Source organism: Bactrocera latifrons, unplaced genomic scaffold (genome assembly GCF_001853355.1).
Source record: "Bactrocera latifrons isolate USDA-ARS-PBARC rearing strain unplaced genomic scaffold, ASM185335v1 scaffold_242, whole genome shotgun sequence".
NCBI classification, from domain to species: Eukaryota; Metazoa; Arthropoda; class Insecta; order Diptera; family Tephritidae; genus Bactrocera; species Bactrocera latifrons.
The window spans coordinates 241,307-265,552 of NW_017535986.1; the positions used below are offsets into that span (position 1 = coordinate 241,307).

At 38.7% G+C, this 24,246-nt stretch overlaps 1 protein-coding gene and 4 non-coding genes across 7 annotated transcripts in view; 1 reads left to right on the forward strand and 4 right to left on the reverse strand.

Annotated features, from left to right (window-relative positions):
• LOC108969157 (probable serine/threonine-protein kinase DDB_G0282963) overlaps positions 1 to 24,246 on the forward strand; it is a 128,239-nt gene that overhangs the window by 52,766 nt on the left and 51,227 nt on the right. For 2 of the 3 annotated variants that reach the window (XM_018933713.1, XM_018933714.1), the window contains 2 exons: positions 1,915 to 3,400; positions 3,503 to 3,684. In XM_018933713.1, the coding sequence (XP_018789258.1) occupies positions 2,271 to 3,400; positions 3,503 to 3,684 (1,312 nt within the window). In that variant the 5' untranslated portion in view covers positions 1,915 to 2,270. Of the gene's footprint in view, positions 1 to 1,914; positions 3,401 to 3,502; positions 3,685 to 14,900; positions 14,987 to 24,246 lie in introns of those variants that run through there. The other variant, XM_018933715.1, reaches the window with a different exon arrangement.
• Positions 7,444 to 7,515, reverse strand: Trnad-guc. Its single transcript has one exon. It is a non-coding gene; the product is annotated as a tRNA-Asp (tRNA).
• Positions 7,969 to 8,040, reverse strand: Trnad-guc. Its single transcript has one exon. It is a non-coding gene; the product is annotated as a tRNA-Asp (tRNA).
• Positions 10,019 to 10,090, reverse strand: Trnad-guc. The gene has a single exon. It is a non-coding gene; the product is annotated as a tRNA-Asp (tRNA).
• On the reverse strand, positions 18,438 to 18,511 carry Trnan-guu. The gene has a single exon. It is a non-coding gene; the product is annotated as a tRNA-Asn (tRNA).

Consider the following 24,246-nt stretch of genomic DNA (forward strand, 5'->3'; position numbering starts at 1 on the left):
GAGAGACATAAATATTAGATTTCCTTAGTACTAAAGAAGCTTGAAAAAACTTGAAAATTTCGAATATCGACTGAAAAATTAATTCAACAATTCATATAAAGCTAGGGAGTTCTTGTGAAATATATAATATTTCAATGTTCTACAGTTTTTTCTTTACTGGCGTAGACAACGCTTACGCGAGTTAACATCAGCGCATCAGTCGTTTCTTCTTTTTGTTATTTGTTGCCTATTCGAGATAGTAAGGTTAGTCAGGTCCTGGGTTTTCACCACCAAAATAGCAGGGCGGGAATGTTGAGAGTTTGGTCTTCGTTCGTCGAGGGAGTACTTTAATTTTCAACTCAACACTCCTCAGTTGGCAAGAGTTATTCTGGCTTGCTGTTGCCAACGGAATATAGACTCCTATGTTATAACTGTCAACAGTGATGTGGGAGTCAAGTCGCGAGTGCGTTGTCTCTTTTTGGTTGATGCCTTTTTTTTATTTTGTTTTACTTCACAGTCCAAGAAATCGGCGTCTGAAGCTTATCGCAAACAACACACCATGATTGGTTTGATCGTTTCAAAGCAACGACCGCCCGCTTAAGGAAAGGCCAAAAACCTAATGCCTTCGAAGACCGTGAAATGGGGGCGTTGCTCGACGAGAATCACGAAGAAGAGCTTACTTCAGCATTGTGAGTCGCCCTCAAGCTATTCCAAAGTGACTACATGCGTTGGTAATGATTCACATACAAGAAACTTGGGTTCCTTATGACCTCCTTACCAGGAGAGATCCAAAAGAGTGATTCAACTCGGCCTCACATTGCCAAACTCGTTAAAACCTACCAGGAAACGTCTAAATGGAAATTCTTAGATATAAGACTAATCTTTGTTCCGTTCGATGACAGATGGTCTGACTCAGAATTCGACTTATTTTTCGATAAATGCGAAAACGCAAGCAAAGAACCTGAAAATATGAATAGTGTTTATGGGCTCCTCATACTTTAACAGCCTTCAATGTTCAATTTTGGTTTCGTCGAATTTGATGTCAACAATGCACAATGATCTCAAAGCCTATGGGTACCACACGAGTGTACACAAAACAATCTGATCTATCAAATTTCCAACGAAAGACTCAGTGTTGAATTTTGATATATACGATTCATTTTGGAAGCAGATAGTTACTGGTGTTGAAAAAGGCAACGTCAGGGCGAAATGGTTGTGAACCAGTATAGGTCAGTTGGCACAAATGGTGGCTAAGACCTGATGGAGCAGCAAGGCTTCCAGTAAAGTTTTACTTTGTATTTGGTGGAATTGGTAGTGAATCATCAACTATGACAGAGTCAACCGCCCCTAATATCCCCCACCCCCCCCTTAAGCCAAATTTTCAATTCGGTCCTATACTGTCAACAATCCTCCAAACTGTAGGAAGCAATCACTCAGGAGTGACTAACTTTTGACAATGGCAGAGGAATTGTGTTCCATATCAGAATAACGTCAAGTCACATATATCGATTACGACTAAAAGCTCCGGAAGCTTGGTTGGAAGAGTCTTATGCATTCACCTTATGATCCGAATCGGGTACCAAGTGTTTGGATACTATCTTTTCTTGTCTAACTTGAATGATTTTGCGGGTGAAAACTTCGCCTCAGCAAAACCCAAAATTGTTCTAATTTTCCGCCGATAAAGATAAGGGTTTCTATGAAAATAGTATTGTGATATTACCTTCTATATGACAATAGGTTATGGAACGACTTCAGCAAGTCGAATGATCCAACTACCTACAATTTATGAACTCTCGTTCATGCAGTTCTATTAGCGTTAAGCGCGGGGACTAAAAATTTAAGCTGTTTATATACTCGTCTTTATTTAAAAATACAGTTCTGAACATCATGTTTGTTTTTTTCTCTACTAAACAACAACTTATTTTCTACTTCCAGCTTACCGCAGAAAAAAAATTAACGGTAAATTATATGCTGTGTGCTGTAACCACTGTTGCCACAAATATTTAATTCAAAAAATTAATGTGCATTACTTGCTTGCAACGAAAATGTAAATGTGGCAAGAATGGCAAGCAAATGTTGCGCATAGTTCGTCTGTTGCCAACAATTCCGTATGCAATAACCGCAAAATGCGCAACAACAAAACGCCATATTGAAACCGAACACATGTGAAAATCGCTTGCTGGCGAGCGGCAAGCAAATTAGGCGTCATACAACAACAAAAATACAATATTGTCACACATCATCGAATATTTTCTTAGTCAAACAGCAGTTGCTCGCATCAGCAACCCAACATGTATCGCTTAAATGTACAACAACAGCAACAGCAACAATCTCAACAGCAATCCACGTCATCTGCGTCGACGTCGCATGCCAAAACAGGGACGCAAACGTCGTCTAACAGCGCTGGCGCCACCGCCACCGCCACCACCATCATACCCAGTCACATTCTGCTGCAACAACAATTGGCAGCTGCAGCCGCTGCCGCTGCGGCCGGTGTCAATCAGCCACCGGCCACCATTGCTGCAACGCATCTGCTCAGCGTCGCCGCCATCGCCAGCGGTGAAGTGAGTAATGCGCTCGATTTGAATGGTGTGCACCAACAGCAGCAGCAACAACAACAACAACGTACACTCATCCATCAGCCGCGGCAAGCGCATGTCACACATCATCAACGTCTGCATGCCAACAACAATAACAACCACAATGCCAGCAGCATTACGTTGGGCGAGAAGCCCACAATCATAACGAATGTATTGGCCGCATCGGTGGAGGAGAAAATTAAAATCATTTCGACTGCCATTAAAACGGAACCGCTGCACGACGTCATTGCGTTGACGAAGCATAACTCAGCGTCGGCAACGGCCGTGGCGACACCAACGTCAGCGTCACTGACGGCCGTTAACAGTAGTAGTTCTCACAGCAACTTCAGCAATACTAGCATTAATCGTAACAGCAATAATAATACTCTAAGCAACAGCAACAATAGCAATAACAATCACGGCAATACGGGCCACAGCAACAACAATGCTGTGAACAACAGCAACAATATAATCGCACTGACTGTCAGCACACTGCCGTCAACGGCATCCTCATCCAGCGGTACTTCCATTTCCGTTGCTGCCAATAAGTCTTCTGCCGCAGTGAGCAATGCAACAACAATAGCTGTGAGTCCGCTGAATAATGTGAACACCATAAATCTAGTTGTTGGTGGCGGCGGCGGCGGTGCTGCTGCGACTGCTGGGGTTTCCGGCGCTGCTTCAACGTCCAGCGGCGTTGCGGGCGGTGGCACTTTGGTGATCACAACTGGCGGCAATCATAGCGCAACGGCGTCATCCTCTTCCGCGGCAGCTTCTGGTGGCAATGCCAGCGGCACTGCCAATGGACATCTGGTCTTTGTGCCCAAGCGCGCCCGTTTGGAATGGTGAGTTCATTTTATTGCCTTTCCGCGTTGACCTTGTTATGTTTATGGTCTATTATACTACTTTTCTTTCTTGCCTGACACCTTTTCTTATTTGTATTGCAGTCCTCCAAGTAACGAGGAATGGATTTCCACCTCTAGTCCGGGTAGTGTGCCCAGTTCAGCGCCACCATTGAGCCCATCACCGGGTTCACAAAACCACAGCTACAGCGCGAATATGTCGAATGGCTACGCATCACCGATGTCGGCAGGCAGCTACGATCCATATAGTCCCAATGGTAAACCAGGTGAGTACTAGAAATTAGTCATACATGTATACCTTGAGGTTACTCCAGTAGTTTAGCGTTCTTTAGGCTTTCAAAGACGTTTGTTATTGCTTGAATAATTTTATTTAATTTTTCAGTTTTCTCTGTGCTTTTTGTCTTATAGTCCAGTCATTTGGGCTAAAATTAAGCAAGAATCTCGGAATTCGAGATACCCAGCTGTAAGTCTGTAAATATTGTATATTGACACCCTAAAAGTTGTCTCAAAGCCTACATATGGTAGATACACCCTACCTCAATATACAATATTTACAGACTTGCAGCTGGGTATCTCGTATTCCCAGGTGAACTTACCATAATGACTGGACTATTATGGAAGCGCAGAATAGACCTTAGGTCGCGGTGCAAAACTCAATTTATTTCTATCTAGTCCCGAGGAACGAGTGTTTTAACGAAGTTGTAGCACAGAAAATAAGGTTAGATTACTGAATTTAAGAGTGGCTACAGAAAGACTGACTTCTATTAACCGGAGATTTATGTGAGAGTTTCACAGGTCTTAAATGATATGATAAAAGAGACCTCTGCTGTATGATAGTCGGTCTCTCAGTAAGCTTTAGTTACAGTTTCGGTGAAGAGTTCCCAATACATAATTTTTTCATAATGAGATTTAGTTGTTTTAGGCATAGATTAAAGCCTTCATGTTGTCTTTTCTTGGCCTTATATAAATTTCGATCCATTCCTTTTCAACACGACTGTTGTGTGGAGGGATGTTTTGTAAATAAAGGACTTGACAGATCGCTTTTTGAAAGCATTCTTCTTTGCTGGCATAGATACCGCTTATAGTCGAGTTAACAAAAGCGCGGCAGTCGTTTCTTCTTTTCCAAGATTCCAAGTGAAGCCAGATCCTTCTCCACTTGCCCTTTCCAACGGAGTGAAGTTCTCTTCCGAGACTGTTGTTTAATTTTCATTGGAGGCATTTTTACGTGGCGAGTCCTAAACCCAGCGCACAACCCTGGGTCGCCTTCAAACAGATGTTATTTGGATTCCCAGTGGATACCTGGTCTAAAACTGGAAATTGTGAGCTGCTTGAGCCATTTGTAAAAGAATCGTAACTTTCCTCACTTGCGTGAATTTCTATACGAGACTACATCCACCAGTTTGTCTGAAGTTACTCTTAAGAATTTTGATATCCTATAAAATTTCGCTTAAGTCTTCGTATGACTTACATACTAGATCTGTTGTTCTCTTACATTCTAGCTCAGGATCTGACGACCTTAACTTTCGCTTAGCAGACATTGGACGACGACCAGCTCCTTTACAAGATATAATTCGATTCATGTGTTAAATTATCAAAGTTGTGATGGAAACATCCAGGCACTTGCTTTTCCATTGTCCTCCATTGCAAGACTAAAATTTAAACATCTCCGCAGTCATACTTCGTCTAACTAGAAGAGGTAGTCGAAACCGATATTGGTTGTTAGGCTCAAGACGCTTTATCGAGTTATGGGGGTCTTTGCGAACAACACAACGTACCGACGCTCTACGTTGTCCAAGTAATATCCCTCTTAGTATCGACGTTCTCAGCTGTCCAATTAAGACACTACTTAGGTTCGAACTTTTAACTTAAACTAATCCTACCAGCATACTAGAATAGTGAAGAAACTTTAGTAAAGCATAAAAAAACGACTATTTCAGCCTTAAAAACCATGTTCCTTCTACATGCAATACTTGAATGATATAGGAGAAAGTAGGAAGCTTTTTTGTTCATATTTATTGTCGGCTCAATACTCAAGTACTAGGTTTCATTTCATTCTTTTTAATTAAGGCAGGCGTCAAGTTGTTGTACTGACAGCAATAAGCTCCGTTCTTCGTACAACGTCTATGTACATACATATGTAGTATGATGTTCACATATGTATTATATAAAAAGGCACTTGTAACTGAGCTTATGTAGTAATAAAACCAGTTTCTCAGGCATCAGGTCCCCACGCCAGCTTCCCTTTCCGATTAGAACCCCACGGTAACGCCTTAACGTTGTCGATTTTATCAACATATCATCAGTGTCTTCTAAACTTATGTAAAGTATAGAGATGTATAGTGTGTATATAGTGGGTATGTGCCCGTAAGCATATTAGTTTACCGGCATGTGCGACGTGATATAGCGTCTCATGGTCTCACAATGCGTTACAAAGCCCACATTCAGCTCCCCCGTCTACTTTCAAGCTTATATATTATGTATATATGTATGCATTTAAGTGATAAAACGGGCGTATAACAACAGCTCCGGGCATGCTGTTATCGTTTTTCTGCTTCTTTAATTTCTATGCTGCCTGCACGACTTATCCTTGAGTGTTGGCATTACATTACACACGCATTGAAATTCATTAGCCGGTTATGTACATACTACCTATATGCATATATTTATATATACATACGAAGGTACATATGTTTATATACTATGAGGTGGTTTGTAGGAAAGCACTTGTTTGTTGTAACGCTGTTTGTTGGCGTAAGTGCTGTAAGTACATCTGTGCAACGCATATCAACTTGCAACACGTCGTCATCTAGTAATCCACATTACAAGCGGCGACACACTTATTACATACGAAATTACGACTCTACACATTTGTAATTACATTTTCACACGCTTTGCTCATAGATTTCTGTAACGATTTGGACATTATGTGTGCTTTCGATTTTCTGATTAATGAATTTGTATCATTGAACTATAAACGAAAATGAATTCCGCAAACACTTTTTGTTCAGAAAAGGTACCACGGCGTTTGACTGTGGTACTTACTTTTATAGCTTATTTAGTGCGTACTTGTCAATTTCGAATTTCGAAGTCTGAATCTATGTAAGATTCCCCAAAAACTATAGTGTTTGGTCTAATAAAGTGTGACTTCTAAAGGTAAAGTTACTAAAGAGCTAGTTGTTCCAACAGCTTTCAAATATATTTGTTTAAAATTTAGTTTAAGATACCTAGGCAAATTATCATGCAAAGACTTAGTCTGAAAGAACCTTTTAAATCCTAGAAATTTCACTCCAAAACTCACGTTCTCCAGGACAAATGTACATTTGCATATTAACCGTCAAATAATCTTCAGCGATAAGACACTTTTTTTGTCTTAATCACGTAAATCAGAGGCTCTATAAAAAGACTCTTTTGCCTCCAGAATAATGTGCTAGGGCTTACACTGAAGGAACATTAAAAAATCGTAACAGTTTCCTTTCTGAACTGTTTCTAAATTAACATGAAAATGTGATGAGGCACCTTCCTTGCTTAACGGCCGCGTAAGTTAAAGACTTCCCAAAAGGGGAACAACTGATAACAGCTCTGGTGAAAAAAGTAAAGCATAATTGTACGGATGGTCTTCATAAAAAAGAAGAATATTTTTTATTACATTTCATGTTTTTTTTTTTGATGGATCTGAACTAAAAGTTCTATACCACCCTTTGCTATAAGTAGAAAGCCATCCCTCGTTATTAAAACCTATATATTTTTACGCCTAGCAGTTATTTTGAAAATGTTAGCCTCCAAATCCACTGCTCAGTTCTCTCTTTTTACAATCGCAGGTACAAATATTTTGGTGCATTTTTGAAAACTATTACTTGATTCACCATGAAATAAAATTTATGTAAATTTAAGCTGTCAGCTGATTTTTAGTGCTCTCGTCTTCAATTGTGATATATATATATATATATTAAAATAGTGTATTTAATTAAAACCGTAAATAAGCTGTAGTTCAAGCAAAATATTAGTTGCAAAAAGAACTTGCATATCTCCCCGACGGGGAATTGAACCCCGGTCTCCCGCGTGACAGGCGGGGATACTGACCACTATACTATCGAGGATGTTATGAGAAAATGAATCCATATCTTTTAAGAAGTAACTGGTGTAGAAAAATCAACTCTGTTGTGTCCTAACCAGAGAAGGCACGATCTTCTTTTACCACAGTCTAAGAGCGCTGAAAGAAGGACTCAATTTAAGGTTAGATTTATCTCACATCATAAAAGATTAGCAGATGCTGCAAGTATTTAAGTTTTTGTTGTACAAAGAAAAATAGTTTTTAGACATTTAAACAAATGAATGTTGAAAAATGTATTTTAAAAAAAGTACTGCTTTTATGTTTAAGCTTGCAGTTGTATTACAGAAAAGTACAAAAAAAAAAACAAAAACATCAAAAATGAGATAAAAATGATAAGAAGGTTGTCGAATTCTAAACAGAGGATCAATACTTACAAACTGAAATGGCATGAGTCAGTTTTTAATAACTCCATAAGTACTAAAAAAATGTATTTTCACATCTCCCCGACGGGGAATTGAACCCCGGTCTCCCGCGTGACAGGCGGGGATACTGACCACTATACTATCGAGGATGTTGAAACATGTGCGACAATGTCAAAATAAATGTTAGAAAGCTTCTAATGTCTGACATTAGACAGTTGCTGTCTTCAGAATACAGTTACATTTACGACTTTAGCATTGTGATTTGCTAGCGACATCTGTCGCGCCTAAAAGACAGCTTTCATTTCTGCATAGCTTCTGTGTTTTCACAACAGATGTCGCTGCGTGAAACATAGGCGACTGCTTAGTCATAGTTGAACTTTCCCGCAAAAGCTCTGTTGCGTACGTGTATGACAGCATTTACATTGCCATCGTCACACTGCTTTCGGTCGCACAAAGCTACTTGTTTTGTTTATATAAAAAGTTATTGCTCCCGAACAAAGCACGCGAATGTATAGAGTAAAGCGTAGACCGAAACAGCTCAAGTGAACGCCAATGACACCAACAAGCTCGCCACATCTACACGCTAATCAAAGGTTTCTCTAAATTTAGTTAGATGAGTGGCCATTTAACAATATTAGAAAGAGAGTGCGTAAGGCAGCATAAGATGTAGAGCGCAGAGAGCAAATGAGAAATTGTGTTGGTGTGTTAGAACGTTAAATTGGCTCATGCGCAATTGCGCACTTCGTTAGCACACAAATACAACAGCGTTGTATGCGATTGTGTGTGTGTGTAATATGAATGGAAGAAAAGTGGATGTAGACAGAAATGAAGAAAAACAAAGACAAATGGCAAACAAGAAATGCCGGTCAGAGTCAAGAGACACATTGAAATACAAACACACTTTACAATATGGCCGACATGATAAATAAAACCAATAAAATTGGCGAAATAAAAGCAAAGAGAAGTAAAAAGTACGAAGGTAATACCAAGCGCATGGCCGTTCGTAAGCAAGCTTTCGTTCTCTGTCGTGTATATGCGCATCGCAAGACGTCGTGTTACGAGTATTTATCGCTGCAATTGCCGGTCCGGTTTTGCACTGCAAATTTTATATCGTTAATTCTTTAAGTCTCTGTTTTGACACATAATTTCATTGTGTCGCCGTCGTAAACATCATTAACATTGTTGTCGGTTTTCGTCGTCGTTGCTTGCTTTTTTATGTATTGTTTGTTAATGTTCGGGTAGGTTTTGATTTTTTGCTTTCGCTAGCCTCATACTCACTCGACTCGTTGGCGCTCTTCGTTATCATAAGCGTCGAATGTGACGACCGACAGCACGTCAGGCAGTCAACCAAACAGTCGATTTCATGCATATGGGCATCGCTGCCAAAACGATGTTATTCTCCTGCTTTCATACTAATGCATACTGCAAGCTTCTCTTTTTGCTTGCATTGCTTTTGTGTACTCGTTCCAACGGAAGGCGGCAGCCGTTATAGCAATCATATTGTATTGACGGCCGGTTGTCGGTGGACATGGGAATGTAGCATCGTATAACAAAGAAAATAGATTGTATTTTGCAGTGCTTGTTTTTGTATTTAAGTATAGGGCTGAAACTTTGGATGACGTAATGGTTTTAATACTTATAAAGTGCTCTACTGCTTGAGGCATATGCTTTTTGGAAGAAACAAAAATTGTTAATATACACTTAAAATTATTAGATAAATTTCTAAATTAAAAAAATTGAAGGCATTGAAACTCCCAGAACCTCGAAATTGGGAAAAATATGCTATACTGACGACCATACTCTGAAGGAGTTGTTAAGATTCTGGAGAAATCGATAAAGTTCTGTAGAAACTGATAAAACTCTTGAGAAATAGAGAGACCTTGGAAAAATTGATAAAACTATGGAGAAAATGGTAGAACTTGGGGTTGAAAAATCTATTATACGGACTACTAAACTTTCGAGGTAATACATCTTTTGGTTGAAATGCTACTCAGAATAGGTATGCTTCGAAGATGTCAGAAAAAAATTAATTTTGCTAAGGAAAACAAGAGCTCTCCAAGCGATTGTAAAAAATTTCTGTGAAGCTGTCGTTTTCGTCGATAAAAAAAATAATGCAATCTCTCACATCTCCCCGACGGGGAATTGAACCCCGGTCTCCCGCGTGACAGGCGGGGATACTCACCACTATACTATCGAGGATATATAAACGCAGAACCCAACAAAATCACATAAACAACGAAATCAAATACTAGATAACCTAAACCTCCAGACCAATTTATAAAATCTTCGGTTAGGAACACTTAAATACGTATAGGGACTAGCAAATGATGTGATTGTTCTTCTGACGGCACCATATGAAGATCTAATTCACGTTTACTTTGTACTAAATGGTCAATTTTTTTTGGCTTAAGATAACCGGGCAAGAATTTGAAAACTCACCAGCCGTGCGTTCTAGATTAGATTTTGCAACGGTTCTCTTTATGATAATACTAGTATGGACACTAGTGGAATGGCAGAGAATTAAAAAGTTGAAGCAAGGAGAGGCTCATTTGATTGAGACACATTTGGAGCTCTGTTGCCTTCGTGCGGTTTACTGCTCGATTACTGAGTTTACCGGTACTTGCGCAATCGTAATCCTTTAGACAGAGATAAATCGCAAAAGTACAAGTGAAATGCACCACATGATTTAAAAATATAATTTCACTTTAAATAAAAGAAACAATTTCTTCACAACCCCCGTCTGTTCTGTATGTGCACTGGCACCTGTTATAATAGCTTGTTTAGGCCAAAGAGATCGATGTATCAACGCATACAAAATAAATTGAATTTTAATAGAAGGGAAAACAAGGGAGTATTTCAATTCACAGACCTCAGTTAACTACAAACTGAAATAAAAATAAGGTATGACATACATACACACATTCATAGATATATACATATGTATTTATGTATCCCCACGTCTAAATATACATACATATATGACCCCTCAACAAAGAGTATTCCACATTAAAGTATGGCTGACTGACTTGCACACATTGATGGCTGTCTGCTCATTCGCCTGTCTTATGCCAATACTCATCTACATACGCAGACCTTTCTATCACCATGCCGCATTGTCGCTGTTCACTCAATTCTATTTTGATTTGAATCTGTTTTTCGTCTGCCTTAGCGTTATTTCCGCCCGTCCACCCCACCTAAGGCTAAGTCGTAATATACTGGCTGGCGAACAGCTGAAAGGCAGACACCGACGTCGCCAACGCCACCAACAACGTTGTCTTTATGACTTTAAATGCGCCGGCATAACGGTACAACTGCTGAAATATCGGAAAGATGGCACACCCAACCAGTTGGAAAGTTGCACCCAGACAAGCTATAAATTTAGAATGGTATGCGGGTTAGTGAGAACTTGGAAACATTACGATACATAACGCACATTACTGTAAAGGAACGAGTAAGCGACTTCCGAGACTCATTTGGGCCATTTGTGGGTGCAAAGCATGAACCATTTTCGGCATACGACTACTATAGACGCCGAACAAATACAAAAATACAAACTTCGCGTGCAGAGCTGTACGTAAACGCAAGCAATACCTATTACGGTACCCGCATTAGTATTTACTAAGCCCCAGACATGGAGTTTCCCACGCACTAAATTGACTTAGCGCACTACTGGCGCCATCAGACACCATCTTCTCTCAATCGGAAGGTCGCATACCGACCGCATGTCGTTGTTGGTTTTTTATTTGCGTTCGTAGAGTGTCGGATGTATGTATGTAGGCGGCGTCAACATCCTTGAGTCACGAGTAGGTGGCTGAAGCATCGTGCGGCGACGCTTACTGACACCGTTAAACCAGGCGAAAGTCGGCTGCAGCCGAAAGGAAAGTTGAACAATCGCGTGTTTACTGTCGTATACGATGGAAAGTACCCAAAATATTAGTAATACTTATGCAGCAAACATATATCTAGAGGATACTTCGGTATTTGCTTGTAGTTGCCGTTGTAGCATTTTGTTGTGTCTATATACCGTAGCAGCACTTCGGTATTAGACGTTAACCTCATAATGATGTTGTTATCGGCGTGTTCAGAGCTGAGTTATATACAAGATGATGATGTCGGTAATGTCCTCAATGTCGTGTGGGTGTGAGGAGTTCACCATGGTAACGACCGCGTCTTGTTGCTGCTGCGAGCTGGTTGGCTGGCTGGCTGTCTTGCTGGTTGTTTGGCAGTTAAATGCCAATGTACGTTTTACCAGTATTGCTCGTAAAATAGCAGGAAAAATGTAGAGAAATAAAATGAAAAGTCGTAATGAAACGTGATGACAAAGACGTCTGGTGGCCTTCAACCTTCAACCGTTTTTTCGGTATCCAGGACACAGCTGTTCGCCTACAAATGTGTGTGCGCATTGGTTTTTGGTCCGTGTGTCTCTTGCTCATACGTCGCCTTGTCTTAGATTATTTTCCACTTCTCCAACGCCGAAGCTGTGCATTTACTGCGTCGTTGACCGACCGTTTTGTACGCCAACAAATCACCCACTCTCCTTGCACACGGCTGCATTTTAGGTTCGGTCATTGGGTCGTTTAGTGTTTACGTGCGTCTGCTTTGTTGAAGCTTTAACATGCGCTGTTTGTGCACTTAGCGTGGCGCTCCATTGACCCACTCCACTACACTCGCGTAAGTTCGGTTGCCCGCTGCCAATAGTTTGTCCCATTAAATTTTACTGTGCTCCTTCGGCTTCTGTTTGTGGTAAATAAATTTGGAACATGCGCGCCTACTCGCCGGTTTATTGCCCTGCAGAGTCGTGCATTTTTATGTCTGTCTGGCTGTCATCCTACCCAGTACCGTCTCAATTTAGATTTTTTATTAAATTTTTGCCTACAATCGTAGGTGCGTTGACCGCCTTTGCGCTCGCTGGCATTTCAATTAAACACAGTTCATATGATTTGGAAGTATTTCTTGAACATTTTCGTAGGCATATAGTATCTTGTGGTAGGGTAGACTAGGTGATTTGTGCAATTTCCATGAACTTTTCGGTAAATTTCTGTAGCCGATATGCAAGCCGCGTTTATCATTTACGCAATTTAGCTGCGTTTTGAGGTGGTTTTGTTTGTAGCATTGACCTTCTTAGGAAAGAAAAGGGCTTTTTATGAAAAGTTTATTGCTCTGTGTAGGATTTGAGGATGAAAACGGCAATTTTTCACGAAGTTTTTTGTTTACCTAAAAGTTTGTGATTCGGTAAAAGTATTTTGGTGCTGTCTACTTTGTCGAGCACCTAAGTGTTTGTGAGCGGAAAATTTCTAAGTACCGTCTACGAGCTGATCGAAGGGTATACTATATCAACTTGACTTATAGAGTTTTGGTCATTGATCGGCTAGAGAGGACTTTACTTCCCAATTGCCTACTCAGCCAAAAGTAGCAACTGTTGGCAAGAGTTATTCTGCGTGAGATTTCGAAGCTGACATTGTTGTTGGTGCTAATACTGGTATCAAGATAGACGAAATTATCTACGAGTTCGAAGTTGTGACTGCCAACAGTGGCGTGTGGGAGCCAAGACGCGAATGCGCCGACTACGATTCTTCACTTCGAATGGTGAGGCCAATGACACCAATATACGCCAGCAGCTGTACACTCTTATAGAATATTGTACTTGCTCTTAATGGAGCTCTACAGTCGAATTATTTACTGCAGCAGTAGATTGAAGAAGTCGCACGATAGACAGTCCCCTTTTACGAAACCTCGTTTGGAATCGAATGGCTCGGAGAGGTCCTTCCTGATACTGACGGACGGATTTCAATCGTCGGGCATGTTTTCGTCCGACCATACTATTCTTATCGGCCAGCAATACATCGGCCTCCGCCGGTTTGTTGTTCTTCAAACGAGTAATTGCTATTCAACCTTCTTCATGGTCGGATAATAGGACAATACGACGCCCGCTTCATCGTCATCGATTGGTTTTATTTATCAGTATTCATATTATCCCAGACCTGTCCAGATTCCCTCTCCTCCTTTAGAAGCTCAGGTCTTTAAAATGTTATCTAAGTGAAATACCTTGGACTTTTCCTTGATAATAAGCTTTCACATGGAGGACGAATGCCCTAGTGTAGATCGCAGTATATCTTCTGAACTACTTACCCTCAGCCGTAACCGTAGGGATTGGATTGTCGAAAAAGTATTCACGCGGTAAGAGTAAAAATATTTTCGGATGCTAGTTGTCAAAGTTGTATGCAGGAGAGTGAGATGGAAACAATGTCCAGCCCAGCCCAGATCAATGACGAGCTTTTGAAAGACGGTGGTTAAAATATCTCGGCAGTCTTACCTTTGGCGATTCAGGAGAAAACTCCGATTTTAAAGGTCCACAGCGGACTGTCGTTCGAAGCTGTCCAAGTGAGACTCCTTGTAGGATCGATCTCTTAACATATCCTATGCGAAATGTAATATTTTACTTTTGATTTTATCAAATATGTAGACATGATATGCAATTTCTATATGTTCTTCACTCCTTAGGTTAGGTTAGGTTAATCTGGTAGTTATTGCCCTACCACACATTCTTTGCAATACCAGATGGAGTTCAATTGCTAAGTCCAAGAAGAATAGTCACCGTTTAGGATGTCTGCGCTTTACACGAATTTTAACAGACTCTGTGGCCTCACTGTCGATACCACCTCCGGTGTATCCTACTGTAGAGACCCCAAATGCTTACAGCGTAGTCTTGTCAATGCAGAACAAGTGCACAAGATATGCTCCATTGTTTCCTTGGTGCCCTGCTCTGGGCATTTCCTGCAGTCTTCGATCGATCTGTGAGAGCGTGTGTCGCCACCAGACAGTGACCAGTTGGTATGCCCATCATGTTCCTAAAGTAACTTCTATCTATGTACTCACTCCTTAAGAATATTGTATTTTTATAACAAAAACGTCCATAGATTTAGTCCACACTTTATTTAGCTACTAAATGCATCAATCTCTTACACATTTTCAAATTTAAAATAATTTATTTTAATTTTTTTTCTTACAGGTGAGTTCACAGCTCCGCACCCTTGATATTTGATTCCTTTCGTATTCTGGCTACAGCTGCTGTCATAAATTGGCTTCCATCGCCTCGGGCCGCTATTTCCATGGAAGTCAAACTAACGGTAAATTTGTTGCAATAATCAAACTTGCCAAGCAAAGTGAGTGCGCGTCTCTAAGTTTGTGGCAAACGCTCAAATTACCAAAGAAATACTGTCTGCGCCCGAGCAAAATCAATCGAGCGATAAGGCCAATGAAAAAAAGTCAATCACAAGCTTCCTAAGAAAAATGCGAAGTAGTAAGTTCATAATGAAAGGCCGATCGAAAGAGTGAAACGAAAAAAATATTAAAAATGCGCACAAAAAGGCGTTAAAAAAGAAGATAGTGAAATACAAAAACAAAAAATACAAAATAAAAACTTAAAAGCTCGCATAAATTAGTCATTTCGCTCTGTAGGACAATTAGGCGCGTCTGCATGCCAACATGCCACACCGAATTGCCACGCAATAACGCTGCAACATGCAACACCACGGCGCTTGCATAAATTACCCTTGAAATATTTGCGAAACCAAAAACAAAACAACAAAAAAMGAAACAAAATGCGAAAAAGTGAGCGTCTTCGGTCTTCAGTCTTAGACGGCGTTAAGTGTGTGCGGCTCAATTTGTGTCGGTATGCCGAAGTCCATACACAATTTCAAGGTCCCTGAAATTAGTGTTTGTTTYTGCGTCTGATTGCAGTCGAACAACTTATTTACCGCTTTTGTCCTCTTTTATCCTCTTTTTTCAACGTTTTTTGTTGTATTTTTTTTTTATAATTTTTTTCTTTTATTCACTGGATCGCCCATCTTGTCGTAATATGCGCTGGAAATTTGAGCTAAAATTTCATAATAAAATTGAAAAAATATTCAAATATTACTTGCAGCCATACATACATATATGTATATTATATAAAATTATAGTGTATTTGGCAATAAGAAGGAAGTAAAATGACTTTCAAAGAAAGAAATGCGAAAATGGTGCATTGAGGTTATTATTAGAGTATTTACAGGGTGTGTGCCACCTATTATTACAAATTCTTAAATAACAGATAGTAAAGCATTTTTGTTTGTTTGGCAAAATTCCTTGCTTTTATTCAACATAGTCAACAACTCCTCCAACTTTTCGATATAATTTTTGTAATTTTGTATTTTTTGCTCTTTGCTTCAAAATAGGCCTCCGTTTCGCCGATCACCGGTCCATTCGACGAAAATATCTCCCCAGCGAGGATTTTTTTGAGAACTGAACATAGGAAATAGTCGCTGAGGATCCAGTAGGGATAATAAGGTGAATGCGGCAGCTTTTCGAAGTCCAACTCATGGATTTCTGCTTTCATTTTCACTACCTTGTGGCTACGTACATTGACTTGTTGAACAGCATTTTTATTTTCTTCAAATGCTGCCGTTTTTCGGCGGATTCGTCCGACTCTATGTAATAGCCACTGTTGATGGTCCTTCCTTTTTAAGGTACAGAAACCATAACCTTGCCAGGCCAATGGTTGCGTTTTTCCACGCTTTGAATGATTGTTAATTGGACTTCGGAGTAAAATGATGCGTCCATGTTTCATCCATTGTCACATACCCACGCAAAAACACGGGTTTATTATGCTTGAATACCTTAACACACTGCTCCGAATCATTAACTCGTTGTTTTTGATCAAACTTGAGCTCGCATGGTACCACTTTTCACACAGAGCTTGCTGCTTCTAATAGCGTCATCTATCTAGAGAATTTTTAATTGGTCTATTAAGAAATATATACCAGATATATCATATATGTTTATGGTAAAAACTATAGAGGGATCGGCATCGCATTAAAAATTCTTACCAAACTTCTTTTAAACCGAACACAGACCCATGTCGAAAGGTTGCTCAGGAAGTAACAAACAGGCGTTTGCAGGTACAGTTTAAGTTCCGATCATATTGTCACTCTCCGCGACGAATATCATATTATATCGAAATCAATTTTTCCGAAAACTCTCGAAAACAAGAGCTGTGGTATGACACCGTTGCTCTTTCTCATTGTTTTGGACGATATACTGAACAAGGCCTTAATAGGCAAATACAAACTTTCTGGAATATTTCGAAGAATCTGCATACACGGATGATATTGTTCTCTAGGCAGTAAAAAATCCGGATGTCAAGAATGCATCAAGCCAATACAGTATTCTAGCGAGTGTCTTCTGCACCGATCAGAATAAAAGGTCAGTCAGAAGGATTACAGATTAGGGCTGTAAAGCGAGTGAGGCAATACTTCCCACCCACTGTTTTCCAAAAAGCTTAAAATCGGTCTTGTATCATGATGGAAAATGATAGTCATGTGTCCATTTGGAATTACGCCCGTTTTTCGTAAGTCGCTCGCTTCAATTTAATGAACTGTTGTCGATCGCGTTTCCCATTAATGTTTTTATTCGAGTTTAGGGTTTTGACATTGGTTCTAATTTTCATCACCAGTCAAAAGCCAATGTAAAGCACACTTTTTTATTATAGCATTTGCGCAGTAATTCGGAGATGTCTTGCAACGTCTCTTGGCTTCAATTTATATGACACCCAACTTCCTTGATTTTAAATATACCTGACTGCTTTTAAACGTTTTAAAATTACTGCCTGAGATACTTACAAAGAATCTGCGCTATTTTCTGTGTTTGGCAACAATCTTCATGACTTAATACTTTCAGTTTCTCATATCGAAACTTTTTTGGCCTATAGTAAGGTTTTGTATCTTCTAATTTCTGTATAAAATTGTCTGAAAACCAAAAACTTAAAGAAGAATTATTGTTATTAGTAATAAATAATGAAAATCATTACTAGAAAACTCTAAAAAGAACATATGAAGTCGAATAAATGTATATGTGTACCAGAAATTTATCCACTTACTCTGAAAACATCGTTTCGCGGAGTACGTCTTGAGGAGGTATTCTAGTCCAGAGGCATGAATACAGGTAATTTTCGACGGTTTGTCAGAAAAGACTTAGTATAATATTTTTAGTATTAATTTTTTTTATTAGTTATTGCAATTTGAAGATATGGATAGTTCCAGACCAGGATTAACAGAAGCCTTTTAATTAAATCCGTCCAATAGAACTTAAGAACTCGTGGGTAAAAAAAAAAATGTTTCGAGAAGAAAACGTGACTACAGTTTCAGGTCCGGCCAAACCAGTTAGAATGTCGGGTCAGCATTATCTCCGAAAACCCGAAATTAATTTAATTTTTGAAAAATCCCTTTGTAGGCATATTCTTGAAGAGTATACCCTGACGAAAAAAAATAAAACGATATTTTTTTTTATATCTTAGCTACATTACGCTTTTAAAGCTCTATGATCCAATTACTGCACGTTAGAAAATTCTCAACATGAAAGTTTCGAAGATAACTAATTTGCATATTTCATGGCGCTTTAACAGCAATTGAAATTCATGTAATGTATAAAATAGGTCAACAACGTAAATTACTTACTATTCTACGAATAATTTTTTAATAATTATTTAAATTAATAAGCAAAAAGAACTCACCGCCCCCGGGTGGGCTCGAACCACCAACCTTTCGGTTAACAGCCGAACGCGCTAGCCAATTGCGCCACGGAGGCGATATAAATAATCTCAACCGAACACGCAACGGATTATGGACTAGCCTTAAAAAAAAAAAGAAGAAAACAACAACAGTAAGAACAAAAACTTTAGTTTAGTAGCCAGGCAGAACATTCGTGGTTGGCAAACTCGGAGCTTAACCGCTGTCATCTACGGAGTTTCTTTTTGCATAATTCATCGGCATTTTGCTTCATTTATGTTTCAGCTATGGTTTTTATTATTCTTTAATTTTAAGAACTTTGATTTGACTAATTTGTTTGAGGGTGGCAATATTTTACAGACAGTTAGGGAAGAGACTGAAATTTGGTTAGTTGAAGCTTGTTGAAACTTTGATTTTATTTTTGAATTACTCATACTTAGTTAAATTCTGTGCCAAAACTTGAAAAGCTGAACGTCAAAATGTATTTTAATTAATCATTTATAATTTAAAAAATTTTTTATTGGAAGTAAATGCTCACAGTCACGTACTTTATCTGAAAACAGCAGTCATTTGTCCACTGTGTTTAAGCTCATATTCTAAAAATGCTTTCCATTTTAAGGTTATGTCAAGGTCACTAAAATAGATACGGTCTCTCATTCTACCACCTATAACTACTAACCTTATGAACCTTTTTACGTCAGCTTTATCCTGATCGAGCGTAATATATGCCCTTAACTGCTCTCATGTGCTAGGTACTGTTATGTTTAACGCCAAGTCTTCGATGTGGTCCTTCTTCTTTTACAGCACCTGCTTTTTCCACTTTTGTAGTGAGTGTTTCGAGTTCCTTAACCTCTATAGTAGCCCTTGTTTTAAGGTCGCCCACCATTGCAGATTCTTTAAGCATGGTCTTGAGTGCCTCGCAGAAGCTGGGTTTTGTAGACTGTCCCTTCTCCAGCTCTAATATTGGAGCCTCGGCTCTTGTTTTGCGGATCCCTTTAATGTTAACCTCTGCTTCCTTAAGATATGCCTTGCTACGGATATTCTTAAGGACTTCGACGAAGCTATTACCTTCTGCCGGCTTTATGATTACGAACTCTTATTGCCGTTTGGGCCTATTATTTGCTCTTTAACTTGCCGCCATGTTCCCTCTCTTTTGCGTTTTTATGTGCTTCCGCCAACGATCCTTCGTTGTCGTGCGTCTTCCTTGTTTTTTTTTTAGGCAAAACGTTTTGTTACTGACCGCCGTTTCCATTTCGTAGTCGCACTGTTTCTTGGGACTGAACAGGGCTTGTCGCACGCCGCTTAGAGGTTATTGACTCGTGGGGGTCGTGATGCGTTTGCTTAGATGTCCACGCCTTTTCTCATTTTCTGCAAGTATCCAGTTTCTTCGGTAACTATTGATGTCGTCGAAGAGTTCATCCAGCTGCGTCGCTCCGTTCTTAACATCCATGCTGAAGTTTTTTTGTTTTGCCATCGCCATACTCTTGCACTTTTCTACGTATTCCTCTTCTGCTCGTTTCATTTGGGTAATGTATTTTTGTTGTTCTTCCCTTCTCCTTGTTTTCCCGGTGGTGCTTGTGTGGCCGTAGTTTCCCTTGAGACTGTCTTTTCTCCAGTTTTGTCTGGCTATTTTGGAGTGACGGCGAATATAGGGAACCTAAGTATCCCACTGCTTCTTGCTCTGGTTGACCTATCGTCGAAAAAGTTGATGAAATTATGGGAAAGATTGACCAGGACCGTCACATAAGCAACGCTAAAGAACATGTCATTCAACAGCAAACGGTTTTGAATCTTTTAAAAAAGGCTGGCTACAAAAAGAAGCTCGACCCACTTTGGGTACCACATGATCGAAAAATTTAATGGATCGAATTAACATTTGCGATTCTGCGCTGAAACGAAATGAAATCGAACCATTTCTGAAGCGAGTGATAGCAGGAGACGTAAAATGGATCCAATACGAAAATAATGTGTGAAAAAGATCATGATCCAAGCGAATGGTCTTAAACCAGAATTGACACCTCGAAAGGTTATGTTGAGTGTTGGTGGGATTTGAAAGGAATCATCCACTATGTGCTGCTCCAGCCTGGTTTACTCTCAACAACTGATGAGATTGAAGCAAGCAATCTATAAAAACTGCCAGAACTGATCAACAGAAAGGGCTTCGTCTTCCTTCAGGACAACGCTAGACCACATACATCTTTGATGACTCGCCAAAAATTAGGAGATCTTGGCTGGAAAGTTTTGATGCATTCACCATATAGCCGTGACCTTGCACAATCGGACTACCTTTTGTTTCGGTCAGTGCTGAACTCCCTTATTAGAGCAAAGTTGGCTTGAAGAGACGCCTGTGAAAAGTACTTGCCGCAGTTTTTCGCCGAGAAACCAGAAAAGTTGTACACTGATAATATCTCTAGCGGAAAAATGGCAAAAAGTGGTCGACCAAAATGGTATATTTTTGGTTCATCAAAGTTTATTATTAATATAAAAAAATTTGAAGTTGATTAGAAATACGAAGAGACTTTTTCGACTACTATATACATATAGCTGTCATACAAAGTGACCTATAAAAACAAGTTCTTGTATGGAAATATTTATTTATATTTAAGAAAGGTATTATATGTAGGTTTAGTGCCTCGGAAGAAAACGTTTTTTTTTTTTATTTTATTTTTTAATATTTTCGTATTTACGGCATTTTGCTGCACAATAAATCGGTTGTGTGAGAAAATATTTTTGAGCTAACTTCGTAAGAAAGAATTAAAAGTGCAAAAGATGAAAAAACTGCTTTCACCAATATACCTACATACATACATACATATAAAGGTAAACTTATGCAACGCTTTGAGTTTTTTTTAACTCTACTCGTCACTCTCTTCGAAGCAAACAATTGCGTTTACCCCAAAAAATGCATACATGCACTTACCCCTTTTTCGTTTTGTTTTGTATTACGAAATTTGTGAATGTTGTTGCTTGTTTTTTTTTTTCGTAAATATGTGTATGCAGAAATGCACGCGTATGGACATTATGCACATGTTCCCACTTCCTTGTCACACAAAACCGAGTCCATTGTTGCACGTTACATAAGTTTTGACCTTGATCTTGAAAAACGAGAATTCGGGCACAAAGCAAAGGCTGCAAATTGGAAAAATAAATACAAACACATGCATACATACCATGAAGTACACATATGTATATAGATTAAAAACAAGCTCACCAAAAAAAAAAAACAACAAAAAAAAACTCCAACCAAAGGGCAGTGAATATTTCGAAACCGAAGCATGGAATTGAGGAAGCGTGCAAAGCTGCAAATAAGGGAATATGCACCACCAGTCTACTTATCTGCATACAATTGTCGTATGTTTGTATGTAACCATCAATGCATTGCCACGTATGTATGGCGAAGTGTATGTGTATTCCCGGCTTTAAATGGCACAGCGGGCGCCGCGGCAAGCAATTTGCACAAACATTAATTGTAAAATGACAAACGAATATATTTTAACGATGAGTATTCATTGGCGTATACATGTATGTATGTATTTGTGACACATACTTTCTATGTGAATTTGCAAGAAAAAAACGTTAATTTCGGTTGCACAGCAGCTAGAGTACCCTTCATAAATAAAGATGTTTCCATATAGCCACTTGATTTTAATCGTGCAGTTTGTATGGCAAATATAACATATAGGAGTCCGATCTGAAAAATATCTTCGGGTATCATAGCGTTGTCTTGGACAATAATTTACGTCAAATTTCGTAAAGCTATCTTGTCCAATGAAAAAGTTTTCCATAGAAGAACTTGTTTATGATAACTTAGTTTGTATGGCAGATATATGCTATAGAGGTTCGATCTGTAAAATTTCTTCAGATATTATAGCGCTCCATTGGAAAAGTATCCCCAAAAAATTTCTTCAAAATATCTTTTCAAATAAAAAAGTTTTCCATACAAGAACTAAATTTTGATTGTTCAGTTTGTATGGCAGCTATATGCTATGATGATTCCACCGGTCCACAAACCACACCCAACCAGTATTTTTTCTGTATGGAATGACAGCTTTGAATCTCCTCAGGTTGCTCTTCGTCCCAAATACGGCAATTTTGCTTGTTTACATACCCTTTGAGCCAGAAATGTGCCTCATCGCTGAACAAAATTTGGCTCAAAAACGTCAGATCTTCTTGGAACTTTTCAAGAGCCCATAGAACGAAGCGATATTGTTTAGGAAGGTTCAGCGGCTTAAGTTCTTGCACAAGCTGTATTTTGTACGCATTCAATTTAAGATCTCGACATAAAATGCTCCAAATCGTTCCATACGTCAGTTTGAGTTGCTGCGAACGGCTCTGAATCGACTCTCCACGATTTTCGTGTACATTTTCAGTTAAGTCGGTCATATTTTCTTCACTGCATCCGAGAAGTGATGTATTCGGTGGAATCTTATCCAATAATGAATGCTGGGTCTCAAGATTTTTTGATGGTATTGCGAATAGTGCGCTCAGTTATCCGATTATATTGCCCATACGATGAGCGGAGCGCGCGAAACACATTCTGTACGGAACGTGAATTTTCGTAATAAAGTTTAACGATTTATAAACGTTATTTAGACGTTAGTCTTTCCATGATGATATACCCTACAATATTGAACAAAAATAACATGACGGCTGACATGACACGACTCATGGGGGATCTGTCGAAAAGGGGCTATCGAAAAAAGTACCTTTACTTGGATCACCCGATCATGTTGATTTACAAATTAACTGTGAAAAATTGTAATTGAAATTGTATAAGATAAGGTTCTGAGCATTTAATGTAAATGCAATAAAATGTCGCACAAAAATGTTTCAGTCTCATATTACATTATTATTATTATTATATGAGAGACTAGAGTTAAAGCTCAACTATCAGAGCTTCATTAGATATAATATATTATAAGCCCCTCAAGTTGTTGTCTTAATTATGTAGCTATCTTTAAAGCAAAATTCTTTATTATGCGTTGTAGCAGTTCTCTCCCTCACATCTAAGAATTTATGCTTGTAAAGCTCTTATATATAATATTCTTAATAACTATATATTAAATTAAGTAAATATTCTGTGTAAATTAATACATTTTAAATATCATTATTTCTTTATTTAAATTATTTAAGTACTCTCGTAAAATCTCTTACTTGGTCCGAAGGCACGTTTATTGATTCACCATTTTGTTTGTATTTGTGCACAGATATTAACTGGATTTTTTGGGTTGTTTGTGTGCTATCGTTTTATATTTTGTTGCTTTTTTATTTGTTTTTATATTTTTCTTAAAATTTTTTTCCCTCTTTCTTATTTTTATTTTTTTATATATATTTTTATACCTCTTAGCCACGCTCTGCTCATTTTTTGCCCGACTGCATTGCACTAATATTGCTCAATAACGTGATTTTTCAACGCACTTGCGGATTTGTGTAATAAATTGAGTAAATAGGTATGACGGTGTACTTATGTACATACATATATATGTATTTAATATATATATTATACTTATGTATGTATAGGTGTGTTGCTTTGTAAAATGACCATTTCGTTAAAACAACTGCTTTCTCGTACACTTTCAAGTTCAAGGTTACACCGAAGATTGGGGGTAAATAAAAACAGGTTGACACAGAGATTTGGGCGTTGAAATTGCGCGTGCTTCTCTGCTTTAAAGCAAGAATTGAAAAGTTTAAAAAAATATGTAATGTTTGTAACTTGTGTTGGCATTATATTAAATGTATTTTTTCTTGCACTTAAAAGGTATTAGTTGATTTTTTGTAGCTCTCAATCAGTCAATTATTACATGAAAATTTTTT